The sequence below is a fragment of the Scatophagus argus genome, chromosome 10 (genome assembly GCF_020382885.2).
Source record: "Scatophagus argus isolate fScaArg1 chromosome 10, fScaArg1.pri, whole genome shotgun sequence".
NCBI classification, from domain to species: Eukaryota; Metazoa; Chordata; class Actinopteri; family Scatophagidae; genus Scatophagus; species Scatophagus argus.
In genome coordinates, this window is record NC_058502.1 from 12,094,223 (window position 1) to 12,115,179 (window position 20,957).

Here is a 20,957-nt window from a genome sequence, read left to right on the forward strand (position 1 = left end):
TATTGTTAACAGTTTTAATTGATAGCTAATATTGTTAGTTTGGGGTATTATTTATTTACCAAAATAAATAATAGTATTTATTATTATTATCCAAGGGCGGCACGGTGGTGCAGTGGTTAGCACTGTCGCCTCATAGCAAGAGGGTTCCAGGTTCGAATCTCGGTCTGGGCCCTTCTATGTGGAGTTTGCATGTTCTCCCTGTGCCTGTGTGGGTTTTCTCCGGGTTCTCCGGCTTCCTCCCACAATACCAAAAACATGCACATTAGGTTGATTGGCTACTCTAAATTGCCCCTAGGTGTGAGTGTGAGAGTGTGTGGTTGTTTGTCTTTGTGTGTTGGCCCTGCGATTGACTGGCGACCAGTCTAGGGTGTACCCCGCCTCTCGCCCGTAGTCAGCTGGGATAGGCTCCAGCTCCCCCACGACCCTCACGGATAAGCGGTATAGAAAATGGATGGATGGATTATTATCCAAAAAAAAAAAATAGCAAAAAGATCGTTGGAACTATCAGAAATGCTCCTGTTATCGCTCAGCCAGCAGGAGGCGTGTGTCTGTGAGTGACGTTTGCTGGAAGTTTAAGCTGCTTTGTGAACTGCTGTTTTGAAACTTTAAGTTTGGCATTACTGCTGTGTCAAAATCTGGTCTCCATCTACACACACAGATAGCAGAACAGCATCCCATCGATGAAACAAAACAAAGTGGTGAGTTCTAAATTTCTCACTTTCAGCTTCTGATTTTGTTCTCAAAGGAGAACACAAAAGTGATTTTACTAAGCAGGTACAAAAAAACAATTAAAATGCTATTTAATCTTATTTACTTATATTTCCACAAATATTTTCTGATCAGAAAATATTTGTAATTTTTACTTTTTACAGAAAAAATATTGGTTGGCCAACATATGGTATACATCAGTATTTATTTCTTTGCTATAATACTTTACCTAACATTAAGGTCTGTCAGGTTTATCAGTCTAGCTTTAAGAGAGAGAGAGAGAGATTTTAAAATTAACAAATTTTGGATGTCTTTAATAAAAAAAAAATGTTTTCATTCAGGAAACCTAAAATCAAAAGGGATAACAAGAACAAATTGCTTTCATAGAAATGTGAAAAAGACTCCACAGTATGTGCAGTGTGTGTACGTATGTGTGTTTGTGCTCAAGTAATCACCATGCGGGTGAGTGTGCACGTGAATGATGCAGTCATTACAACCTTAATTTTTTAGGTCTGAGAAAAACTGTTCCCTTGTCAACTAAAATTTAGCACAGTTTAAAAACAGAAAGCAACAAGGACACCCTGTGTTATTCATAACTTCAAATTTCTAACTTAACACAAACAGCAGCCTGGTAATTACTAGTGTCTGCTCTTACAAAACATCACTTCAACAAGGCTGGACCAACAAACAACGTGATGTTGTAAGTGACTACAACAATTCGCAAAGTGTAGTAGTAGTAACATGTAATGTGATGGTAGCCTATGATTATTCGCACTTATTTCTCATATTGGCACTTTCCACTATTAACAGACTGAAATGTTAAAAATTCATAACCTTGGAATAATAATAAAAAACAGCTTGTTGCATTAGAAATGATGCACCCTGCAAATACTCCCAAGCAGCCTGTCAATACTGTCACTTTAAAGCACAATGCATGATGGGTAACATTTTTCTTCCATTATTTATCTCAGGTTTTTATGTTCTTCTGGACTGATTCATCTCTTGCAGAAAACAGGCACGACAATGTTTCCCTTCTTTAAGCGCACAACCTTAATCCAACTTCGCCCCGCCACCCTCACGGAGCTGAAGGGCTAATATGAACTGTCCCTTAGTGACAAACAACCCCTAATCGCATAGACACACACAAACACATACACACACACACATTATTTTGCATTACAGTACCCAGTGCACTCACGACTTGTGCCCATCCAGGCATGAGAGCTGGAGCTGGAACTATTAATTTTACATCCACTTTAATCACCTTTTCCACCTGAGGGAGAGGAGGGGAGAGGAGGGGAGAGGAGGGGTGAGGAGGGGTGAGGAGGGGTGAGGAGAGGAGAGGGTTAAGTAGAAAAGCATCATTACTGATACTGCCTCTCATTCATAGAAGCGTGGCATATAGAGGAGAAAAACTTTGAAGGTTGAAATGTGAAGAAGCGTAACAGACCTCTGCCTCTCTCTCTCTCTCTCTCTCTCTCTCTCTCTCCTGTCAAAAGCTAATGACTACCTAATGTCAGGATCTACTCAGGAATATCAATGAGCCAGTACTGTACTCACAGAAACTCCCACAAACACTCCCTCAAGACATTCACAGAAGATGTTTCCCTGTTCTGCTACAGACTGCCTGACCTCTCGATGCAACTACCACCACGAGTAAAATAAATGAAACTCAAAAACAACTTAGATACAATGAGGTATAAATAAAATGCTGGACCTTGATGCAGCATTTTGTTGAGTTTTTAAATGTATCTAAGCATTTCCTATAAAAATGAATGCCTTTCAATCTTTTTCTCTCCTCCTTTCCTCTCAGGTTTGCTTTTCGACATTTGTGGAATTTGAGATGTGCAAAAACACTGCAGTTTTGAGTGTTAGTATAATTAATGTTCATAAAATGCACCTATGAGTTAAAAATTAGATAAGCAGCATAGCATATTAAAACTTTGGTTCAATATGTATGTGACACATAAAATGAATAATCAAGTAATCACTCTGACTTACTTATTTGTGCATAGCTTTCATGAACTAAATAGTGGAGTGGTCCCAATTCAGAACCTTTAAGCTGATAAGCTGAAATTGTTGATGTTATGCAGTGAGGATCAAGTGGATCACTTCATGAGAAAGGACCCGTCTTGTTTAACTGCAGAAACACACAGTCCACTGATTATGAAGTCATGTTACTGATGACCTATTTTATCAAATCAAACATGATTCAAAACAGAAGTGACTGTTGGAAACCAATGTGACTTATCTCACGGGACACTGAGTTGGCTATTATGCCATTACTACCTTAAGGAATGTCAAGGAGTTCACCATCACAGCCTTGACTGGTAAATACATGAATGTTCCACCATGAAGCCGTATGAATAATGCGAATGAAACAGTAAGTAGAGAGGTAGGTGAGGAGACAGGACTCAGACAGAGAGGAGGGAAAGGAGGGAAGGGAGGACTTGAGTACCTCAGACTTCCTCCACAGACGGAAACAGACACAAAGTATGCACCTCAGTACTAAATCTCACTAAATAAGAACATGATTGGACCGTCAAAGCAGAACTTTCCAAGCACATTAACACACACAAAAAAAAACTTTAATTAACTGGTTCAATCCCCACATGGTGCTCATTCACATTCAGTGAGTCCAGAGCGTCATTAGACACTGTCAGTAAAGTCTCCTTTGAAGCCAAAATCCAGCAGAGCCTCTCTCAGTCATGAGCACGCAGGATGGAAACAACAGCCCCATATTTCAGTGTATGATTTTTACTGGCCTCATTAATCATCATTAGCGCTCTTAATGACTTTCTCTTAGTGTGCATGAGAGTGTGAGCGTCGCATCTCTAAAAATCACCTTCATTAGAAGCAAACATCTTGCAGTTGTAAAAAAAAAAAAAAAGATGGTCCTTCAGACTAATGTCTGACTTTCTTTAAGTACACTTCACTCATTACAGCTTTTATAATTACATGTAATATCGGTTAAATTGCTGCTGTAAACTGTGTAGTCACATGTTAAGATCGCACTTGATCACGCATGAAAACTTGATATCACGAATACATCAAATACAGAGAAGGCATTTTCAGTCAGTTTTTGTCTTTCATGTGTTTCATAAATACAAAATTAAATTCCTCCTGAGTTTATCCTACTCTGTTTTCCTCTCAACTCTGCCCACTTTTTAAACAGCCTACTACAGTTGCTAATCTTAACTAATTAAAATACTATGTTATTGAGCAAGCACTGTGGAGTCTTCTCAGCAAATTACGAGTTGTTTGTCTACTGCTTTTGGAGTCTCTGTGTTACTGATGCAAGCAGCTGTTCTCACCAAATGTTAGCTAATGGCATCCACCAAATCCACAAATATCTATTCAGAATGAGTGGCAGTAACTTCTTTGTTGTTTGCTGGTAAAGATAAGGCCCAAGCTAGCAGTAATATGTGGTGAAATTAATAGCACATGACTGGACACTCAAGTTAGGCTACTTGGGTGGCACAAAATACAGCAATCAGCAACTGTGACAAGATAATTGATTGTATGTAAGTTAAATGTTTAAAAGCTGATTTGGACCCTGCATACCTCAACTCAATATGACTAACATACAATATGCATGTTGTATCAGAGTAGAGTTTGCCAGTTTGACTTCTTCCACTTATTTCTCTCTCTTTCTCAGTGCTTCTCCTCTCTCCACTCTATACATGACATTAGGTCCAGGTCCACCTTCGAAGGTAATGTCATAAGGTCGGTAACAATCCCACTGCTGTCATGGCTGTCACACCGCCAATCAATCAAAGCTTCATGTGTGTGTGTGTGTGTGCGCGTGTGTGTTGATTAGTAGACTCCATTAACTCTTAGGAAATTCTGGTGCCACGCCACGGTGCCTGGGGAGAAGCATTTATGGAACGTCAGGTTGCTGTGTGAGTAATCGGTTTACCAGTGCCAGAGGGAGATAGCAGAGGGGTGGGGGTGTGGAGGGGGGTAGGATTTTCAATCCCCACAGCCAACGAGCAAACACCCAGAGTGAGCTGTGTGCAGTGGAGATGATTAAAGCAAATGGATTTTCGAGTACACAAATATGTTGTTAGACTTCTAAAGTCTGCATCTTTAGAATTTACAAGAGTGTAGTTCGGCGTGGCTGCCTGAGATGGAGTACAGGTTGGTTCAACAGTCGAGTCAGGACATGATGACACAGCTCTGTGAAGCTGAACACAAAATTCAAAGCTCAGCAATTCAACATTTCTCAATAACCGTCTCTCACACAACTGTAGCACATTGAACCATATCGTAGTGCCCAAAATGCAATTGGTCCTATTTCCTTCTACCTTGCCACATTGTGCATATTAAGCTGGTTGAGGATTTGGCTGACTTCAGCATCTCTCCTGGGAGAGATAAAGACCACGCTGTCAGGAAGTGTCCCATATGACAACCTAGCCCCGGGCTGACAGAGAACCGATGATAAAGGTAGCCATTTTGGGGCCAGAGCAAGGGCAGGCTGGCCTGCCAGCGAGCTAATGATGCTGGCCAATATCATATTGTCTGAGATGTTTTGTAATAACAACTGGCTTAATAGCTGCTCTCTACACAGACAACGACATCATACAGTGTTACAAGAATAGAAATCAAGATTCTTCACAATTCAAATTGGGTTCTCTTCATCTGGCAGGTCATCTATTTGTATACTTTAGTTTGTTGGATTTTTCTCCAAAAATTGCAGGAGGACACGAGAATCCATGTTCTTACATGCTTTACCCTTTCATCACATTGTTTCAGTATATAAAGTCCAGGTTAAACTCTCCTGATATTTAGAACCATGTGGCTGAGACACCCTATCAATTTTCATCACCACAGACCAGAAACAGCAGACAGCGTTCTCCACTGAACTGATTGGACCATCACTTGGACACGGTGTGCATTGAAAGAACTTGAGTTTATTATGACTGGTAGACTAACTGACGGATATTGACCAGGCTTTGCCCACTGACTGTTTCACAGCTGTGCATGTGCATGTGTGTGTACACCTGTGTGTGTGTGTATGTATGTGTGTTAGTGTGAATGTGTAAGATTGTTTGTTATTGACTACATCTTGTCCAAAGTTCTGTCAGAAGTAACTGATTGATTCTGAGACCAGCTGCAGAGCTCTCCCGCTCTGCCATTCCTCAGGCCAAACCTCTGTGTGTGTGTGTGTGTGTGTGTGTGTGTGTGTGTGTGTGTGTGTGTGTGTGTGTGAGTGCATGAGAGATTTTGTGTCTGACAAGAGCAAACCCCAGACTTCCTCTAATCACCTCCACATCTCTTCTTACCCCTCTCTGCTGTGCTGTCAATCAAACTGAAGTTGTTACTAAAGAACCTTCGGTGAATAGAGTAAATGTCCACAGCAGGCCTCTTCACAACTAAATTACATTCACTTATTGTCCACTTGTTTGTGCCGTCTCACTCATACGCACACACACACAAGAAAGGGAAGGTACACGGCATCTTTCATATGAGCCACCTGAATGAGTCACCAAATTGTTCTGTAGTAAAGAGAGGCGTAACAGTACATTAACTCGAGTGTACACGACCTTAGGACGCCCTGCGACCCAATTACTTTCAAAACACTATTTATGTTTATGTACTCACACAGAAATTCACTTGAACACAAATAAGAGAGCAGAGCTGGAGGAACCTCCCATGACATTTAGATCCACTGTTTGGGAGCATTAGGGTTTCTCAGTCAGTTCCAGCAAAAACGGACAACCTGCTAAATCATTTATGGTGGCATCACTGATATGTCAATTAGGGGAACAAGACAAAAGAAGTCTGGAAGGCAAATCCTTCTCCCCACACTGTTCAGACTGCCTCTAACTGCAGATGTGGACCATGCCAAGCGATAACTAATGCATCAGGAGTGTTTATCCCTGCAGATGTGTGGCCATATTCTGCCACCGAGAACACAGGATTTAAGCATATGATTAAATTGCTTGAGCCCCACTGGAACATACCTTCATGTGTGCATTTAAGTCAGTCCACTGAGGCTGCCATGTACTCACAAGCATAAGCTGCAGTTGTTCAGGATTTATCAACAGTTCAGAGTATTAATGGATCATTACTGACATTTTGTTATTTATTTATTTCCCATTGACTGTATGCCAGAGTGTCTCAGTTCTTACATTGAGAAATATGGCCAACGAGTGATTGTTAATGTTTACATTTGTCAAAGTAAATGACAATATATAGATAGATAGATAGATTGACAGATAGATAGATAGATAGATGTGTGCGTGTGTGTGTGTGTGTGTGTGTGTGTGTGTGTGTGTGTGTGTGTGTGTGTGTGTGTGTGCAACAGTGATCCCAGAACTGAGGTACACACTTTGTGTGATGTTACAGCCCTAGCAATAAGGTAGAAAAGGGAAAGATAGCCTCATACACCAACACACTCTTCTAGACATCCCCTGAAACGCTCAGTCGATGGCAGTCGGTCGTGCCCTTCAGACATCCTCTACACATATATTTACAGACACACACACACACAGCGGCGCCCTATCTTCAGTCTGAGACATGTATGCTAATAACCTCTGATTACAAAGGACAAAGAATGAGTCAAAGGGCACACAGAAAGGGCAGTCGGGTTGAAACCATCATAGTAATACACAATAATATTGTTTGGCTGCCTGCTGGTCTTTCCTCCTTGCCATACTAATGAGCTACTATCAGTCTAATGGAGAATGGCTCAGCTAATGGACAGAAAATCATTCTCTAATGCACATCAGATGCTGTGAGTGACAGTACAGGAAAACAAGAGAGAGTCACACAGTGACAAGGGGCTCCATCACACGTCAGTCAATCAATCTGTCGCTTGTTACATCACATCTCTGACAACAAAACAGCATCAGACTCATATTGACAAGACAAAACTCTGACCTCTAATTCCTTTGAGGCAAAAAAAAAGCAACAAACATGTCTTTCAATTTTTAACCCGCCAATACATTGACTTTCCCCGCCAAATTCTGCACCTTCCTCCCATTTTTCCATCTCCTGTTGCTTTGTTCTCCATCCTCTTCTCTCCCATGATCCCTGCAGGCTTTTAAAGATGAATGTATTTACAGAGAAGGGGAGAAGAACCAGAAAAGGGATGAGGGGAGGGCAAAGGGAGAGGTGAGCAGGGCTTATTTTAATTAACGATCGCACGGCCCTCCATAGATTCGGTCAACTCATTAGGATTGACTCTTGAGTCCAAGCCTGTTAAGCTGGGGTCCCACAGTGGCCTGAAAGAGTTTGAAAGAAGGGAGGCAACAGAGGAATCTTGGGAGGGAGTTTGGTTTGAGGATGAGCAAAAGGAAAGCTCGGATGTGAAGGCAAGGGTATATGTGAGCAGAAGAAGCAAAGAGCATGGAAGGAGAGGTGGGATGAATCAGGACACTGAAGACACTCTGTTGGAGACAGAAATATATATGATATTATTATATAATCTGATTTGTGAGAGTGGAGACAGAGTGAGGAGGAGGAGTGTGATAGAGTTAGAAAAAAAGAGAGATTGAGAGTGCATCTTAAGTGGGGACTGTCAGTAAGATTATTTAGAAATGTAGTGGGGCTGTTAGGGAGAGGACAGGGAAGAATGGATGGGCAATTACTTGAGCTTCTTCATTTCTACCGCAAACATCCAATCCACTTTACCGTAAGAGGCACACATTTAAATGTCAAAATGAACTCTGGCCTCAGGTGGGCAGCTGCCATATCATTACAGACCTACACTGATGGATAGGAGCTGTGCATTAGCAGGATGTGATTGGCAGGAGGAGCTTTTATAACTGGGCGAACAACACCTACAGACTACCAAAGAGCATCACTGGGATTTGCCTGGCGAATGCAATACAGTCTGCAGTCTAATTCCTCTTCTTGCACTTTGCCTCCGTCCTTCCTTTGCCCCTTTGCTTTCCATCTTGTCTTTCATTATTCCATCCTTCTTTCCTTCCCTCAATGATGTAACCAATGTGACAGATAAGCCTAAATGAAGCACTCCAAGCATTCCTGCATGTAGGCCTCCAGTCATTTCACATCAGCGAATCTGGCAGGATTCCAGGAGGAATCCAAGTCCCGGAACCCAGAGAGGATCCCTGATGAGCCAACGTGTGTCACACGTGTCCTGGCACATCAGATGACACTTTAAATGAAGGCTTTTAATTAGTGCCAGTGGCCATTACAGTTCTAGCTACAACAAAAACTGTCATGCCATGAAGGTGACTCTTGGCTAAACTCCCTCTGACAGGTTCAATTATGAAGGCAATCTTAGTCCTGGAATCGGTTTGGTATAGTAGTAATAAATTATTATATTCATCATGGGAGCTCTAGATCAGTCAGTAGGTGGTGTTGTGTGTTATGTGGATCGTAGACCAGCCAATACTTTTCACCTCAGCACCTCAACTCTCTCCCTTGGGCTTCCTTTCGTGGCCAGAAGAGACGGCTATCCTGACTGCAAGGCACGCATGGCTCTGACATATTCTTAACATTGCTCATTAAGAGTTACGTGTGTGCGAGAAACAAAGTGTTCACATCTATCAAAGGCAAAACATCTCTCCTCACCTCTGCCCAGCGCAGAGCTGAACTGCTGCGTGAGACAAGTCAGAAAAGGCGGAAGTTCTGCATATTGGTTAAGTTATACCAAATAAAAAAAGACTTCACCTCAAGCAACCTAATGAATGTGCTTCTGTGAAGCCTCACCTACCCTAGATTAAATCACTACAATGGCAATAATAGCCTGAATGTTTGTCTATGACTGTGTGTGTGCCTGAGTGTATTGCTGAGAACAGATATTCAGTTAATCTAAGAGACAGACATCATTGGCTGACTTGTCCTCCACATATTGTCATTTACATCCTCTAAATACACAAGTGTTTGTACATAGTGTTGTTTTCTGTAGTGCCTTCACCATGTGCACAGATTTACAAATGATTCCCTGTTTTCTTGGATCCTTAGTACAGATTTATGAGCTGCATACATTTAACATAAACATGGTCCTACCCAAAACAATGAGAGCAAGATCTGCGTATACCTCAGAATAAACACGCAGTTTTTCTGCCATTTCCTCTCAGACAGCCTGAGTCTGCCACTGCTGGAAGCACTAGATTTTTTGGCAGTTTTACTTAAGAAATTACTCGTATGATGAATCAATTATCAAAATTGTTGCTGTTGATGGAGTAATCATTTGCTCCTCTAAACACAAAAAAACAGATTTCTCACAAAAGTGGTAGTGATTATCCATCTGCACTAAGCTATTGCTATGTATTTGGGTGAACTATTGGCCACTGATTAGGAGTGACAAAATAAAAGGGTTTTGCAAGTCTGGATATGAAAGTTAATCTGAGCATGAAAAAAAAGTGAAACATCAGGTTGGAGTGGCATGAGAAACAAAACACTGAAAAGCAATCATACGATATATGCACACTATTAGTATCAGACAGAACAAAGCGAAGATTGGCTGTGCAACCACTACTGACTTGGCCTTTAGATAACATTTTGGACTTGGAGCAGGGAAAATGATGCAACATTGAGATAATAGCTGCATATGCATATGTGGATAAAAGTCAATGTGTGTGTGTGTGTGTGTGTGTGTGTGTGTGTGTAGGTGATATGATTCCTCCTGAGTGTGGCTTGTGAGGTGGAAGAGGAGATTACCGCACCATGCCTCTATAATTACCTCTCATCTCTCAGCCGGTGCTCTTAAACACAACGGGGAATGCCAGGCTGCCACACACTCTGACACATGCACACACACAGTGGGGCGCACTTCAGTACAATGTAGCAGGCTGAGAGGGAGTTATTTCTAGAGGGTTACATTTCACTCAGATGGTGATTGGAGACCACCCACACCTTTAAGCATTGCAGGTCAGCTCTGCACAAACACACACACACACACACACACACACAGTCTGTCTCTCTCTCTGTCTCATCTCATCTCACACAAGTTGCTTGGAAGAAACAAGAGTGACTCACCTGTAGCTGTCCTTCCTACACACAAAAAAGAATTCTCACAAATCATGCCCTCGGATCGCACTGTATATGTTTTCATTTTAGTTGGGATTAAGTGAAAAATCACTTGTCACCTGTTCTGTCACACACACACACAAACACCAGGTCACTCTGCGGTCTACAGTATGAAAAATGCCTTATGCAGAAGACCTGAATTATTTCTCAACAGCTTTATCCACATCACATCTTCATTACACTGACTCTTATTGGCAAGAGGCAGCTTTAATAGCCATGCAAACTATCGAAGCTAAGTGTGTTTTATAGTTGACAGCGTCTTACTAAGATGAATTAACCATGCGATTCACAACTTTGAAAAAGCCATTAAAAACTATGCCAGGAGTAAATTGTTCCGCCACACTGAGTGTCTTGGTCCTCTCTCCCTCTATCTCTTTTTTTTTCGCCCTCTTGCTCAACTGTTCAAAAAAGCACTACGACTTATTGTCAGAGTCAGACACAGGGGACCATTTCAACAAGCTGGACTGAACAGAGCGGAGGGAATGGAAGAAAGAATAGGAAAAACACTGATTCTTTAAAATGTTAAAAAGTTCAGATTCCTGAAGGCTTCATCTCCTTCGCGGTCATTATCATCCACACTTTTCATTATCAGGTGTGTAATGCTTAGGAATCTGTAACTAATTACAGGGCCAAAGCCAAAGTTGCAAACAAAGACACTGTGAGAAGAGAGCTACCGGGAGAAAAGACATTTTGTCTCTGAGAAGCTCTATGAAGCTCAGTGTTTATCCTATGGCGTGACAGTCAGCACGCTGCATGGGCTGCTTGACATGACTTACAATACCTACGTTGAGTGGTAAAGCCTGGTGGATACTTTTGAGATTCAGCAGAACAGATTCTGTAGAGAAAGTGCTGCTTCTTAATTCACCCACACACACACATACCCCCACACACAAGCTTTGATATTCACAGATAAACCCAGCCAGCAATACCCACATACTGCATGAGTATTGCACGCACACCAAAAACCAGCATGTAGTTTCACTGAGATGTCTTGCAATTTTATTTTATTTTTTTAAATTCCAGATGTATTGAATTTGTGACAAAGCAAGTAGCTGCTAATGCGTGGACTACAGCGCAAATGAGATTATGGAGCTGGAGGCACACAACTGTATGGACAGGCACAGTTGCCCTCTGCAGGCCCGAGATGTCCTCAGCCGTAAAAGCAAGCATTTAATTTAGGCAGCTGGCATTTAAGAGGCAAACGGTGCTCACATAAGCCGAGAGCCTCAGTGTGACTCAGTAGTGCCAGGAAAACACCTCAGCTCACAAAGGAGCACATCCAGGTATGTGCAGTCATGCTCGCCACCACTCAATGAACTGGTTCATTTTGTTGCTATAAAGCTGATCTGTGTCAAGTGTCATCTGTCTGCACTGATAAAGTGGAAGTCATCAGCATTCTCACACGGAGAGGAAGACAGCACAAGATCGGCCCAAGTTTTTATATTCAACCCAGAGCAGACATTCACAAACAAAATTACGCAAACACTGGAAAACACACATGGCACCAAGTGTCGATCATATGAACAGTATTTCGCCAGACAATATCAGCGCCTTTTTTAGAACTACAGAGCCATACTTCGGCAGCTAAATCTCATGGCTATATGAAAGATTTCTGTTTAAAGTGATAAACGAGCCAAAGCGGAGGAATCTGGTCGAGCGCCACAATTTTGGGTATCAGATCGGCCGGAGACGCGTTATATGCCCCGCAGCGCTTTTCACAACAGTCAAGACCGCGACAGTGAGGTAAGGTGGTCTCCCATAGCTGTGCAAACCAGCAAAAATCACACAGTCGTCTTAATTGTTGAACACACACCATCACTCGCCAGCATTACGCACGACATTATGCAACACACTGGCATGCAACACCGGTATTAAAAGATTCAATATGTGGGCTTTTCCCAATCAAATTTGCTTTCGGCTCGTCGCCCCCTCTCTCTTTTATCCCCAAGGAAAAAGAACTGGAAATGCTCCGCCACTTCAGTGGGGTAACACAGTAACTGAAGGAATAAAACAGAAAAACTGTTACCATGGAAGCTGACGATTAAAGTACGACAAAGATGATTTGAACTTGCACATAAACTTGCGTTGACGCACTCCAAGTAACTGTTACCAAATATCTGTGATGAACATAAAAAATGTGTAGTTATTTCTCCTTGGGAGATAAGAGGAATGGCAGACAGCTTTCAAAGCAAACTCAAGTTCGGCGGACCTCCTTTCACATTATCAGCTGTGCATATTGAATCTTTCGTTTTGTTCTCTGCAGGCTATCATACAACATCCACCGGTGTTTCAGACGCCGGCTCACTCACCTGTAAGCTGGTCATAGGATCCGTCCAGCTCTCTGGAGTCCGACAAGCTTTGGTCACGGTCTTTCGCCTTCATTTTCCCCGCGTGCGCCGGAATGTGGAAGTGTGGCAAACAGCTGATATGCTGGTGGCTGTATTTTGTGAAAATAATAGTGGTTTTGATGTTCGCCCTCGCGGAGGATGGCTACAAGTACTCTGCCGTTACCAAATCATAGCTGAACTGCCATAAATGAAAACAGAGAGCCATGTAAGTTGTTATTTCCCGTGTCTGTTTCTGTGTGCGCTCTCGGCATCCAGGAGCTGAGTGAACCAAGCGCGCTTCTGGTCGGCACTCTCTCACATGGGCTGCCACGCGCGCACGCACACACTTTCAAGAACACACACACACACACACTCACACACACACGAAGACACACAGAGGGGAGAAAACACAGAAAGAGTCAAAATGATAAATTTGACAACTTGATAAACTGCTTTCATTCGCATACTTGTTGTAGATCGTGACCAATGACAGTGGAGTTCCCCAACATTTTCCCCCAGTGCCATTAAGTAATATGGTACCAACTTTCACTTTTGTCATTGATTAAGACAGTAGCAGTAGTCTGTCCTCACTTGTTCCCTGTTGACTACTCAGAATTTTTCTGTAGCGTATTGTAAAGTGTGACCAGCGCTGCATCCAGATCCATTCATGCAGAATCTCACTCAGTGCGCTGGTCGTCAGAACTGCCTCTCTGCCATTAATATCAGCGCCACATCCTCTCCTAATGTTCTCCACTGAGTCAGAGCCGTGTCGGATGTGTACAGAGACATCAACAAGGAGCACACTGCTGCTGCCAGGCAGAGGTTCTGACTATATCTGATCTATAAATACTCCCTGGCTCTGGGAGGCCTTGTGTCTATCCGTTTTTCTCCCTCTCTCCCATCTCAGTGTCTTTGCCTCACTCCTGCTCACTTACTACAGTATGACATTTGGTCACAATCTGTCTTTGATGCCATATTTTCCCGCATTATATCACAGTTTGTATCGATAAAGCTCTCCATCCCCCTATCCATCAGTTCATTCATTTATGTTGGCCATAAAAAGTTGTAATATTTGCCAGTGTGTTACTGTGTGGTGAAGTTATTCTTTTATTTAGATGTTCATGGCCCCTGCCCTGCTGCTGGTGAAAGGATGCAGTGTGCTGGGTGCTTGGTTCCCACCTCGCTCACCTCTCTCTTCAGACATCCATCCCGACCTCTCAGGAATCAGCTGGCATCTGAATCAGACACGTGCCACTGAAAGGTTGGCCAGCAGACCTTGTCTTCAGATGCTGCCGCCTTAAGTGTAATTGCTGTCACTGAAATTACCATTCAAGCATGCATTCTTCACAATATAGCTGCCATGTGTACATGCAAATGCACATGTCATGTAGCCCTCGAAATGTCAGTTATCATATGCATGTACAGTACAGTATGACTGTTCAGGCAGACAGTGTGCATGGAGGTGTGGTTTCTGCATGTTGTAATCATCTCAGAGTGAAATTTGTTTTGAAAGACTGCTTTTTAATGTTGGTAGTTTTTCCTTTCACAGAGAACAGAGGTCAGTTGTGTAAGTCATGTTGGTTACAACAGACTAAGGGCCTCAGTATGCTTCCAATTAAGTGCTTGTGAGATCGTGCAACAGAGTCAGATCCCCAAGGTGACTTTACAAAACTGTTCATGTGACGAGCACATCCACTTCCCCCTGCAATTGGCCCGGCATGCAGCTGTGCAAATGCAAGGCAGGGTTTGAATCTGTCTTTCAACTAAACAGCTAATGTAACTTTTCATGTGAACAACAAGAGTGTTACACCAATGATGTCCAGACTGTCCAAAAATGTGTACGGTTATCCCTGAGTGTATAATTAATTGTGTTGAGACTACTTAAACACAATTTCCAGACTGGAGCTGGAGGACACATCTTATGGGCTTCTTCATTTCAAGTGTACAGAAGACCAAATGCATGTTTTCAGGGAGGATCAAAATCAGAATGACTTCAGAAGCTCTCACATAACTCCTGCACTGTTTTGTCCTCCTTCTCCTTTGTCCATTATGTTTAATGTGTTCCAAACAAAGATTTTGTCAAAATATGACCAAATGCTGTGGTTTGAAGCAGGTATATTCAGTTAATTCAGTTAATTTGTCACTTGCAGCAGACACATTAATATTTTCTCTGCTTTTTCATCCTGTGTAGCCCACATGAATTGAAGCTAACCACGGCAGCTGTTCTCAACGGGGGACAATATTGGAGAGTCACTTTAGTTGTCCCTAGTGAGAACTGCAAACACGCAACTGCAAGTGTTAATGGCACACTGGGGAGCACAAATGACTTTTCCCTAGGTACATTAGGCCAAGTCTGTTTGGTCAGATCTTTGATTTTTGCCTCTTTTTACCCATCACACAACAAGAAGCCTCAGTGCTGCCTGTCTTGGCTTTGCTTATTGGACAAAGCTTACAGAGCAGCAGGTGGATGACTACTGCCTGATACAGTGCCCTGGCTACTAGCCTCATTACCATATAAATGCTTACATGGTTGATTTATCTGGATTCATTTACATTTTCAGAGTAAAATATGACTGAAAGTCACCAGAAAACCTGAGAAAAGATGTGAGTTAAGGTCACGAGGGTGAGGGATGTTCTCCTGCAAAGACTCATTTGAACCCTGCAGACTGCCAATGAACAGAGGGAGGCCCATAATAACCACAAGGCCTGCTTTTTCTGTCATCTAATACCAACAAAATATTTCACAGATACGGACGATTGGATAGTGATTGGATTTCTGTGTGTGGTAAATGAAAGGAGACAAGGAGCGGTGGATTCTAAATGAAGGCGAGGAGGAGGGTGCAAGAATGAAGGATAGGGAAAATGGGGAGATCGATTCATGGCGAGTTAGACGGGATTTAGCAAGTCACAATAAAGAGAGTCATTGTTTAAGAGGCTCTCTGTGACTGCAGGGCTAGTGATGGGGTCAGGACTTCAAGACAAACCAAGATGTAGACACGCTTCATCACTGAGCAGCGACCCAGAGACAACTTTACTGTATTCCAGAACAGAAACGCAGATACAAGGTATGATGCCAGCTGGGTGCGGAGATCTGCTGTTGTGTTGTTAGCTGTGTGTTGTCTGCATCCATTCAACAGCAGAAAATATTAAGGGCTACACACACACATGCACACACACAAACACACACAGCTTGTATTCTTGTTGGTTTGACAGTGTTAGCCTGTGATCCTATTCGGGGCTCTCTCTTTCTGGAATACGTCCACCCATGCAACTTAAAGCAAAAACTACTTGTCACTGTGCATGCGAGTGCAGCATTGCAAGTTAGGAAATTCAAATGAAGCCCAAATTAGCCGTTTAATCCCAATCTACCCATGAACCTCCAGCACCTTGAAACTGGATTACTCACACCCACTCCATAGCTTAAACAGACACTCGGACGTACAAGTTATATTGTTGGTGTCTGCGAGCGATTGATAAAAAAACTCAGGGTTGGGAAAGTGGGAGAGGAGAAGAATGGAGAGGAAAAGTACAGGGAGGAAGACTTACCATCAAACTATTGAGATGCACCGTCTGGCTCTCACTGCAACCCCAAGGTTAGTCCCCTGTCCTTGGCAACTCTCTCATGAGCCAGACTGCGCTGTGAATATTAATAGCACAAAACTCTGGGATTCCCAAACCCAAGTGTGTGTGTTTGTGCATGCACAAATAATAATGATGCCAATATGAGCCAAGTGAACCAACCAAAATCAAATCAGTATGCCAAAAAAAGAGAGAAAAATCTTTACATTTTCCCCAAGCACATTTCTCATTTCTTGTAGCTTTTGTGGGATCATGGTCGGGAAGGGTAACGATTCTCTGCCAAAACAATTGTGCTCCTCAGCAGAAAATATGGAATAAGAAGGATTAACTTACCATGTCACTTAAACCTGTCACCCGATGGAAGCCTCAAGTTTCCCAAACTAGAAAGAAAACCCTCCTTGTTAAGCAGTATTAAAAAGCACTTCAAACGTCTAAATGACATCTCGTTTCATTTTTCACCAGAGCCTGTGACCTCCAGCACTGAGCTGTCAGCTTGGCCCCAGTCACACAGCCAATACTGGCTGAGTGACTGATTGATGGTGTCCAGTGAGACTCACACACACACACACACACACACATTCACACACACAATAAATATGGACAACACTCACACCAAATGATCCATGCCCTTGTCAAAAATAAACATGACTGTTTGTTCTTCAGTAGATCTGCATTGTCCTAAACACTGGTGTGTATGACAGAGGGAATCTTTTAATTTTGTTTTTTAACGCTTAATTTTGTCTGTTAACACATGTAGTCTTTACCTACTTGTCTATTCTTGGGATTATATGAAATAAAACCATACCACTAAAAGACTGCAGTTTATATTCACAATTGTAAGAAGGATAAATAATTGTTATACATTGCATTGAGTCACAGTTGAAAAGCCAGTTATATTTTTTGTCTTAGAGTCAAACTGAATTGCAATTCATTCTTCAGGAACTTAATAACAATCTGATAAAAATCAAAGAGCATTTTCAAACAAAATCCTGTATACCAATACCATCCCATCGCCTGGTTCGTAGATGTAATCGCAACATATTTGATCTCAGCTGGACACACCAAGACCATTTCCTGCTGGAAACATAAAATTTCACATATTTTTCCATACCAAACTCTCATTTGATTAAACTATATTTTGTAAGTATTGGCTGGAAGGAAAGTGATGAAAAGACACAAGCCATCATTTGATCATAAAAACCTCAAAACTGCACCAAAATACTGTATATCTGCAGGGAGTTTTCTGTACAGTTTGTCCTTCAGATCCATAAACATCACTTTCTTATGTACAGTTTTAATAACAACAGCTGCTGCCTGGCTCCAAACCACATACTATCATCTGGTCTTAAAAAGAATCACGGTTTCTCTCCATCTTGCTGTCCTCCCTCCCTTTTATCTGTTTATTCCCATCTCAACATACTATCAGTTCATTTTATTTTCATCAAACCTGCTGTAACCTTAATCCAAACCGATTGCCTGCTCTTGCTCTCCCCCACATCCCCATCTTCTATTCTGTCTGTATATCCACCTTTCTGCAGCCCCCATCCCTTCCTCTAAACCAGAGATATGTGATGATCCCATCTACAGGACAGAAAAGGAGTGTGACCTTCAGAGAGATTCCCCCTCCCACGTGTGATCAAACTTTTAATGTAATTGTTTTTATTTAGCTTCATGGTGCTGTCTCAGGAAAAGAAGGATAGCGTAACCCCCTGACCCCCCCCCAGGTACGTTTGCTGTCTCAGCGAGCATTTAAATCCTGTGATAGCTTTTGACAGATGTCAGCTCGGCTGCTGCTACCGACGTCACCTTTTGCCTGAGGGATGACATCCACTGAGAGAGTGGCACACACACATATGCAGTCATCTGGGTAGTGAATTTACGACAGTGTGGGTCTTTTCTCGTTCTGCCTCACTATAATGCACACAGCTTGTGTTTTAAATCTGGTACACCATAGAGAGCAGCAGAATAATGTTGCATCTCTTTATGTTTACTGGCCTGGAGAGCAACAAAAAAGGGCAGAATAGAAACCTATATGAATTACTCATGAGTGTAAAGTGCATGATTTCTCTCCTACTGACTCACTCGCCTCACTCTTTATTTTCCTTTCCTCTTACTCTGTTGCTTCGCCCCAATTTTTGCCACGGTTTTTGCTCCTGCCGTGTGTCCTTGCGGAGTCTGTCCCAGACGTGTCCTCTCCTCCCAGACAGTGGACTCACTTCTGTGGAAAGGTAGACAAACAGACTCACACACCCTCACACATTCAAATTGAAGCTTATTATCCAGAGGTGCCCTCTATGGTGGTTAATCAACAGACAGTTGGTGTTGACACAAATCATCCATCTGCTATGTGCCACATTCTTCATTCAGACAGTCTTACAATGAAAAACTCAAAGTCAGTTTTGTGGTATGTCTGTTTAAAAGCATTTTTTTATGTGTTGGCAGGCTTTCACAATAACATAAATTTGCTGTATCTTCATCACATGTTGCAAACCTGCCTACTAAAACGTTTCTTTTAAACTGTTAGATTTGCTTACCATATACAGTATGTTTTGGAGAACACCCAATGACTGCCTGGATTAGTTCACTGGCGGCAGTTTTTACAATCCCAGAAGTGTGACATTTTTACAACTTTGACATTGTAAATCATGCTTTTCATGCTATAGTGTGGTCATGTTTAGGCTTTAAAGCACTTTGGTTAAGGTTAAGGAAGGACTGGAATTTGTCACACAATGTGTGCTGTCTGTTGATTTTTTTTTGAATATTTAACCATGAGGAATAATCTTTCTCTCCCTATTCTTGACCAAGTGCTTTAAGGTGTGTATAATGAGAAAAACATTAACAATGCATGAGTTGCCTTGAGCAAATACTGTGAAAAAACAAATTAAACACATTGTCACTCAGTGCTGTGCAAATGCATTCAGTATGAACATTTTGCAACTTGATATCTTCATTTAAAAAACAAAAGGTTCCTTATAATGCTGATTTAAAAAAACAAAAAACAAACATTATTTATTTTATATAATTTATTTTGAATTAATTTTTTGCTCTGCAGGCCTAGGGCTTAGGGTGCTCCATGTATTTCTATCTGTTTTTCCTCATTCTACTACCCTTATTCAAGAGCCACACTGTGTGAAACACATGTCTACACGTGTGAATGCACCTCCCGCGCCGCTCCTGAGTAATGAAAAGTGGTGTTCATTGGACCGAGAGGCTGTTACACTACAAACCACAAACCGATAAAATTGATTTGCTCATTGTATACCTGATTGTATTGTTCTTATTTCAGTCGTCCCAGGTGAGAACGCTGTTGAAATTCAAAGCTGACATACACCACCGGACACATATAAACCTTACTCCATAAGCACCAGCCAGTGTTTCCCAGGGGGGTATAACAGCTAATTTTCAAAGTGATTTTTCATTGACAATGAAAGGTAACACAGCCTCCCATGTTCTTCGAGTGGTGTGTGTATGTGCTCCTCCATCAGGGCCATGCAACCTGAGCTTGACTACTGAAGCAGTGACAGCAACTGAGCTCCAGTTAAAGTAAAAAAAAAAAAAAGAGGAAGAGGTGGAATTAACGTCTGGTGACATTTTTTAAGATCTCATTGATTAGAGAGTGAATCCAGAGACACGCTGGTAAATCACATTTATCTCAACATCCCGTCACATCCCTCATCTCGATCTGTTATCTATTCAATATTCTTTCACAACAATCTCATTATCACTTCCTGTTTTCTCTGTCATTGATCTGTCAGCACAATAAACTGTCATAACTTTCCATAAAGCGTCCTCGTTTTTCATCAGTGCGCCATCAGAGCAAACAGCCTAAATGTGTTGGACAAACACTTACAATAACAAATCGTCCTGGCTTGGGTGAGGCCAGCTAAATAGCCATCAGCAGGGGGAAAAGCCCATAAAATCACCCTCTGATAGATCGCTGGAGTGTGCTTGGCTGAGGCAGGCGCAAAGGATGTTTATGGGCACGGGCAGAGGAACGTTTGGGGGGGGGGGGTTGGCTGCTAGGGAGATGAATGGAGAGCAGAGACTGGTGGGTAGACGCAGAATATGATGGAGAGAGTAAACAGAAAAAGTCCCGATGTGCCGAGCAGACAGATGGATTGAGTCTGGCGGGTCGGAAACTGCCCCAGCCTCTACCCTGAAATGTGTTGTCCCATTAATGTCGCCAGAGGGTTGTTTTCATGCTGCAACAAAAGTTGCATCGCTGATACCAGTGTGGAGGAGAGGGAGGCTTTAGCTTAGTCCCTCTGCACTTGTTTCTACTGTGAGAATCGGGAGCAGCAGGCATCTGAATTACCACTACACGATGAGATGATTTCC

At 42.3% G+C, this 20,957-nt stretch overlaps 2 protein-coding genes across 2 annotated transcripts in view; both read right to left on the minus strand.

Moving 5' to 3' along the window:
* Positions 1 to 13,361, minus strand: part of LOC124065556 (Kv channel-interacting protein 2) — an 81,342-nt gene extending 67,981 nt beyond the window's left edge. Inside the window, exon 1 of the mRNA XM_046401005.1 lies at positions 13,023 to 13,361. Coding sequence (XP_046256961.1) covers positions 13,023 to 13,095 — 73 coding nt within the window. The 5' untranslated portion in view covers positions 13,096 to 13,361. The remainder of the gene's footprint in view (positions 1 to 13,022) is intronic.
* Positions 13,362 to 15,020: 1,659 nt separating this feature from the next.
* LOC124065580 overlaps positions 15,021 to 20,957 on the minus strand; it is a 61,312-nt gene continuing 55,375 nt past the window's right edge. The window contains exons 4-6 of the mRNA XM_046401059.1: positions 18,734 to 18,837; positions 16,953 to 16,999; positions 15,021 to 16,677 (exon numbers count right to left, since the gene is read on the minus strand). Coding sequence (XP_046257015.1) covers positions 16,970 to 16,999; positions 18,734 to 18,837 — 134 coding nt within the window. The 3' untranslated portion in view covers positions 15,021 to 16,677; positions 16,953 to 16,969. The remainder of the gene's footprint in view (positions 16,678 to 16,952; positions 17,000 to 18,733; positions 18,838 to 20,957) is intronic.